Below are 7,553 nucleotides of genomic sequence, written 5' to 3'. Positions count from 1 at the left end.
ACCATGCAGTAGAGTAGAGTTACTGACCCATCACCTACAGTCTGGGATGAGTTCTCTGTGACAGGGTCACTCACTCACTCACTCACTCACTCATTCACTCACTCACTCACTCATCTTGAGTACCATGCAGTAGAGTAGAGTTACTGACCCATCACCTACAGTCTGGGATGAGTTCTCTGTGACAGGGTCACTCACTCACTCACTCACTCACTCACTCACTCACTCATCTTGAGTACCATGCAGTAGAGTAGAGTTACTGACCCATCACCTACAGTCTGGGATGAGTTCTCTGTGACAGGGTCACTCACTCACTCACTCACTCACTCACTCACTCACTCACTCACTCACTCACTCACTCACTCACTCACTCACTCACTCACTCACTCACTCATCTTGAGTACCATGCAGTAGAGTAGAGTTACTGACCCATCACCTACAGTCTGGGATGAGTTCTCTGTGACAGGGTCACTCACTCACTCACTCACTCACTCACTCACTCACTCACTCATCTTGAGTACCATGCAGTAGAGTAGAGTTACTGACCCATCACCTACAGTCTGGGATGAGTTCTCTGTGACAGGGTCACTCACTCACTCACTCACTCATCTTGAGTACCATGCAGTAGAGTAGAGTTACTGACCCATCACCTACAGTCTGGGATGAGTTCTCTGTGACAGGGTCACTCACTCACTCACTCACTCACTCACTCACTCACTCACTCATCTTGAGTACCATGCAGTAGAGTAGAGTTACTGACCCATCACCTACAGTCTGGGATGAGTTCTCTGTGACAGGGTCACTCACTCACTCACTCACTCACTCACTCACTCACTCACTCATCTTGAGTACCATGCAGTTGCGTAGAGTTAGTGACCCATCACCTACAGTCTGGGATGAGTTCTCTGTGACAGGGTTGATGGTGTGTCTGTGTACCCTGATGGTGGGGATTTACTGACATCCTTTCAGTCACTGGTTTGTCTGGTCCATTACTCACAGCCTGCCATAGGGATAGAGCTGGAGTAATGCAGTCATCACTCACTCACTCACTCTCATTATCTGCTGAATGAGTTTTGTTTGTTTTGTGTGTTTGTTGTTTAACGCCGCAGTCAGCAATATTCCAGCTATATGACGGTAGTCTGTAAATAATCTTGCCAGGACCAGACATTCCAGTGATTGACATCATGAAAATTGATCCACACGAATGGGATACGATGACATGCATCAACCAAGTCAGCAACCCTGATCACCCGATCCCGTTAGTCGCCTCTTACGACAAGCATAGTCGCCCTTTAAGGCAAGCATGGGTTGCTGAAGACCTATTCTACCCGGGATTCTACGGGATCTTCCCGGATGGCTGAATGAGTAAACACCTCTGCATGGATGTTGACATTAACACTAGGCTGCACAATCACAAGAACTTAGGGCTCTAATTCTCACCAATTCCTCAACAAAACAATTCTGGAAGGTTTTACGATGCACTTAACATATCCCTGAATAGTTGTATGCAATGTTCTCTCGACTTTCTTGAGACGTGATGCACTTGTTGAGGTAGAAATATATTACTTTGGCACATATATAACATGTTTGACTTGATCTTTCATGCAAAGCATTCATGTGAACAAACACTTTGTTCCCATATTTTGTTTTTTATGTTGAATTTTTGTCATGCTTGACTCTGCTGTTTTTAAGTTGCATGCCTGTGCTTGCCCTTATTTGCTTACCCAGCATGCTTTGCCTAATGCTTTCCTCATGCTTCACTCACATTTTACAGGAACTATTTTCTCCGTGACAGGAAACGCTCCCCCCCAGTTACATCGACTTCCAAGTGAATATGCCTGCCCACCTGCCCATATGCCCAGGGCCAAACAGCCAGCTCCTGTTCAGTCACAGTAAGTACAGCAAACCTGAGCCTCTCAACCCCACAGTCACACACCTCCCCCACAGTTACACACCTCCCCAACAGTCACACACCAGCACCACAGTCACACACCTCCCCCACAGTTACACACCTCCCCCACAGTCATACACCTCCCCCACAGTCACACACCTCCCCCACAGTTACACACCTCCCCAACAGTCACACACCTCCACCACAGTCACACACCTCCCCCACAGTTACACACCTCCCCAACAGTCACACACCTCCCCAACAGTCACACACCTCCCCCACAGTCACACACCTCCCCCACAGTTACACACCTCCCCCACAGTCACACACCTCCCCCACAGTCACACACCTCCCCCGTATACCAACGCCTCCACCTCACAGGCCCACACCTCCATCCCACACCTCCATCCCACAGACCCACACCTCCATCCCACACCTCCATCCAACACCTCCATCCCACACCTCCATCCCACAGGTCAACACCTCCATCCCACACCTCCATCCCACAGGTCAACACCTCCATCCCACACCTCCATCCCACAGGTCAACACCTCCATCCCACAAACCCACACCTCCATCCCACAGACCCACACCTCCATCCCACACCTCCATCCCACAGACCTCCACCCCATACACCTCCACCCCACAATGACACACCTTCACCCCACAGGCCCACACCTCCACCCCACTATTACACTCCTTCACCCCACGGACAAACACCTCCACCTTTCACAAGGGGAGGGACTATAGAATCATTGAGGGGGAGAGGGTATATGGAATCATTGACGGGGGGGGGGGGGGGGGGTATATGGAGTCATTAAGGGGTAGGAAATATAGAATCAATGAGGGGGAGGGTATATGGAATCATTGAGGGGAGGGTATATGGAATCATTGAGGGGGGAGGGTTTATCAAGTCATTGATGGGGAGGGAATATCGAGTCATTGAGGGGTAGGGTATATGGAATCATTGATGGGGAGTGTATATCGAGTCATTGAAGGGGAAGGATCCTGTAATCCCCCTGCATTCCAGCTCTTTTACTGATATGGAATGTAGGTTGGGTGATAGTTCAAGATGTACGTGCAAACTTGAAGACATGTGCATAAATATGCATGGTTACGATACAAAAAGATGAGCATACATCTGGCACAAAATAAATACAAAATCAAAAATAATTACATGTGTTTGTTGGGAAAATATGAATGTATGATAGTATTTTGATGTTGTTTCTATGAGTTAATGAGATCGATCTGCCCACTATTCTACACTACTGTGACAGCTGGAACCATCAAGTATGGTTAATTAGTATTGGATGTGTGTGTTGTTTCAGTGGAGATGTGAATGATATTCCCCTGCCCGCTCGGCGCGAGGGACTGCGAGAGAACCAGGACCTAAACAAGGAGAACAATGGAACGATTGTGGGCAGTTTAAATGAGGAGCACGTCACCATACTCGTAGACCGGGGCTACGATCGCCTCAAAGCAGTGGAGGCCTTGAGAGTGTCGCACAACAACCTCAAAATGGCCGAGGACATTCTGGATACGTTTGTTAAAAACAATCGATGAAAAAAAGTAGGGAGTGTGATGATTCTACCAACCACCAGGGGGCACTGTCGCCACGTTTGATACGCCTGGACTGATTGTATTGAGAAGAGACGTGGGCAGAGTGCCATGTGACTTGAGACTGTTCTGCTGTAGACGTGTCGTAATCAAATAATTTATACTCACTCTACAATCAAAGTGAGGCTGCCTCGGTCTGGTCCTACCCCTCGCAGGTTCCTGGGGTCGTGTGGCGGAGAGTCACTTATGCTTTTAGTACGTTAGTATTTATGTCCGTATATCCCATGAGGCTGTGACTCTATTCATTTCAGCCGCACCAAGAGAGGAGACTTTTCTACTTTGTTTCTGTCACTGTAACATTGGGACACGCCCACAAGTTACGTTTTTGTCACTGTAACATTGGGACACACCCACAAGTTCCGTTTTTGTCACTGTAACCTTGGGGCACGCCCACAAGTTACATGTTTCTGTCACTGTAACATTGGGACACGCCCACAAGTTACATGTTTCTGTCACTGTAACATTGGGACACGCCCACAAGTTACATGTTTCTGTCACTGTAACATTGGGACACGCCCACAAGTTACATGTTTTTGTCACTGTAACCTTGGGACAGGCCCACAAGTTACATGTTTCTGTCACTGTAACATTGGGACACGCCCACAAATTGCCTATTTCTGTCGCTGTAATGTTGGGACAAGTATGCCATTCTTCAAGAGCTGGTTTTTCTCTTTGAATTGCATATCCACACGCCAGATGCACCTTTTGATAAACATGCCCTGGCCACTTGTACAAAGCATGTTGTTCGTCAAGCTGACACTCTGTTTACCATTTAGCCTGGTCAACATACTTGTAGGTGGGCATCTAGATAATACCTTTCATGATAGATGTGTTCATGAAGATTTACTAAACTGTTCATGATATTGGTACGAAGATAATCCTGACAATTAACTTGACAGCTGAATATCTTGATTATTCATGAAGAACAGCTTCACAGGTGAATATCTCAGTGTCAATAATGATAAATACGGTAACTATTACTGTAGGCGAACTTCTAGATAATCTTTCATTAAGAATGTGTTCATTATAGCTGGTTATGCCTCTATTAAGAATCTTGCTTTTCCATTGGTTATTCCGTACCACGTGACAAAAAAATACGTTTCAATGTTGACCCCCAAATCACGTGACTGACACTGACCTCAAACATTGACTTATCACATGATCAGTATTGACTTGTCACATGATCAGTATTGACTTGTCACATGATCATATTGACTTGTCACGTGATGAATATTGACTCGTCTGCTAGGAAACAAGATGGCGTCCGGTTCTAACATTTTATGGTTTGTGGGTAAGTTATTGTAATGAAACATAGAAAAGTTTAAGGGTACATGAACTTTAGATTATATTTCGGTTTAACAATACGAATGATCAAGAGAAGTTAATTGTATATTGAAGGTAACATCTCGATACTGATAATGATAGATCTGAGTTGACCTGGGACACGCCCACAAGTTACATGTTTCTGTCACTGTAACATTGGGACACGCCCACAAGTTACATGTTTCTGTCACTGTAACATTGGGACAGGCCCACAAGTTACATGTTTCTGTCACTGTAACATTGGGACACGCCCACAAATTACATGTTTCTGTCACTGTAACATTGGGACACGCCCACAAATTGCCTATTTCTGTTGCTGTAATGTTGGGACAAGTATGCCATTCTTCAAGAGCTGGTTTTTCTCTTTGAATTGCATATCCACAAGCCAGATGCACCTTTTGATAAACATGCCCTGGCCACTTGTACAAAGCATGTTGTTCGTCAAGCTGACACTCTGTTTACCATTTAGCCTGGTCAACATACTTGTAGGTGGGCATCTAGATAATACCTTTCATGATAGATGTGTTCATGAAGATTTACTAAACTGTTCATGATATTGGTACGAAGATAATCCTGACAATTAACTTGACAGCTGAATATCTTGATTATTCATGAAGAACAGCTGCACAGGTGAATATCTCAGTGTCAATAATGATAAATACGGTAACTATTACTGTAGGCGAACTTCTAGATAATCTTTCATTAAGAATGTGTTCATTATAGCTGGTTATGCCTCTATTAAGAATCTTGCTATTCCATTGGTTATTCCGTACCACGTGACAAAAAAATACGTTTCAATGTTGACCCCCAAATCACGTGACTGACACTGACCTCAAACATTGACTTGTCACATGATCAGTATTGACTTGTCACATGATCAGTATTGACTTGTCACGTGATGAATATTGACTCGTCTGCTAGGAAGCAAGATGGCGTCCGGTTCTAACATTTTATGGTTCGTGGGTAAATTATTGTAATGAAACAGAAAAGTTTAAGGGTACATGAACTTTAGATTATATTTCGGTTTAACAATACGAATGATCAAGAGTAGTTAATTGTATATTGAAGGTAACATCTCGATACTGATAATGATAGATCTGAGTTGACCTGTGACTTCCGTCACTTGGACACACCCAGAAACCTTTGGTCGAGGGTTTAAATCTTTGTTCACTCCGATTATGTTTCTAGGTTCGTCAGCTCATGGGTTTCACCAGAGTGCTAAACGTCTGAGACCTGGCTAACTTCCTGGCTTTGCCCCCACGTCAAGTTGACACATGGAGTATAACTGAAATTCTCTTCAAAGCAATGTTGGGGGCACGGGTGGCCCAGTCGTCTAAGGCGCCGCGATTCGCTGTGCAGAGTTGCGTCCCTTGGGCAGGCCAGAAACCTATGACTGTGGGTTCGAATCCCGGTTCGCCCCGATTATGTTTCTAGGTTTGTCAGCACCATACCCGTGCTCGTTGGTTTCACCGAAGTGGTAAACGTCTGAGACCTGCATCACTTCGGGCTTTCCTCCCACATTAAGCTGACTCACTCACATTCAAAGCAATGTTAAAGCCAACTGACTCCAAGTCGTCTCAAAAAGGCCGTAGTGTTCTCACCAAGTTAGCTTTATTGTGGTCATCTCATACTGGGATTTAGCAGGCACAACAAATTTCCTGGCATCTATTGCGTACAATGGGACATACGTGTTATAGGATAATCCTATGTTACGAGGTAATGTAAATCTTGAAGTTAACGCGAGCATGAATTAAATGATAAAATGCGAGTGGTCTTTGTTCGCATTAATGAAACTTCGTATTTATGTCTCCAAAATGACTATCAACAATATGACTTCGGATAGCGCACACTTTGGATAGCGGAAATACCAACCTGAATATATACACAAACATGGTTTATTGAGCAGCAGTTGTAACAAGTACATAACAATGTCATTTAAAGAATAGGAATTACACAAAGGGCATCCGGTGAGTTATCACTGCTGGGGTCAAGAGTTCTACCCACTCGTGTCAAACTAGGCATCATTGACCACTGTTTGATTGGATTAGGGTAAGGATTCCTATCATTCCACTGGGGATGGGGTGGGGGGAGTCGCATTGATTTTGAGTCGCATTTTTTGGCTAGGGGTCAGCAGTCGTATTAATTTGGAGACACTTTAATTTCCAGATTTACAGTATATTGTTTGTGGTGTTCATCACTGAAAATGAAATTCGGCATTGATTCTGGGTGGGTGTGTCTTTATTCTTCCAAATACCTGCAAATAGTGCGTGAATTTGTATGCATATTTATGACATGTTTATTATTGTTTTTTTTTGTAAAATTTCTCTTACGACTACCCTCCTGATTTCTGATTTCTGTAAATCTCTGTGAGACCATTTGATCTAGTACATACCTTCTGATAGAATAGACAAGATGGGTGATCAGTTGACAAACGCTGATAGGGGCACCTTGACCGTACATCCCCACTGCGTCTATGCTATGCTAGAATATACAGATTCCTGCAGGATATGAGTATCAATTGAGATAACGCTGATAGGGGCACCTTGACCGTACATCCCCACAGCGTCTATGCTCATTGCTGTGCTAGAATATACAGATTCCTACAAGATGGGAGTATCAATTGAGATAATGCTAATAGGGGCACCTTGACGGTACATCCCCACCGCGTCTATGCTGTGCTGGAATATACAGATTCCTGCAGGATGGGTGTATCAATTGAGATAAA

General features: G+C 44.5%; 1 protein-coding gene across 1 annotated transcript; it reads left to right on the top strand.

Annotated features, from left to right (window-relative positions):
* The first annotated feature begins 1,255 nt into the window (after nucleotides 1-1,255).
* On the top strand, nucleotides 1,256-4,656 carry LOC124128878. The gene is made up of 2 exons (XM_048401581.1): nucleotides 1,256-1,889; nucleotides 3,217-4,656. Exons 1-2 carry the CDS (start codon nucleotides 1,666-1,668, stop codon nucleotides 3,449-3,451), a joined length of 459 nt encoding a protein of 152 aa, XP_048257538.1. The 5' UTR covers nucleotides 1,256-1,665; the 3' UTR covers nucleotides 3,452-4,656.
* The last annotated feature ends 2,897 nt before the right edge of the window (nucleotides 4,657-7,553 follow it).

The sequence above is a fragment of the Haliotis rufescens genome, unplaced genomic scaffold, assembly GCF_023055435.1.
Source record: "Haliotis rufescens isolate VD_foot unplaced genomic scaffold, xgHalRufe1.0.p SCAF_229, whole genome shotgun sequence".
Classification (NCBI taxonomy): domain Eukaryota; kingdom Metazoa; phylum Mollusca; class Gastropoda; order Lepetellida; family Haliotidae; genus Haliotis; species Haliotis rufescens.
This window is presented reverse-complemented; position numbering and strand designations above follow the sequence as displayed.

Bases quoted from the DNA above. Each gene is read 5' to 3' on its own strand.
- LOC124128878 (XM_048401581.1), top strand. From the start codon at position 1,666: ATGCTTGACTCTGCTGTTTTTAAGTTGCATGCCTGTGCTTGCCCTTAT. The intron at 1,890-3,216 runs GTAAGTACAGCA...GTGTTGTTTCAG, and splicing joins CCAGCTCCTGTTCAGTCACA to TGGAGATGTGAATGATATTC.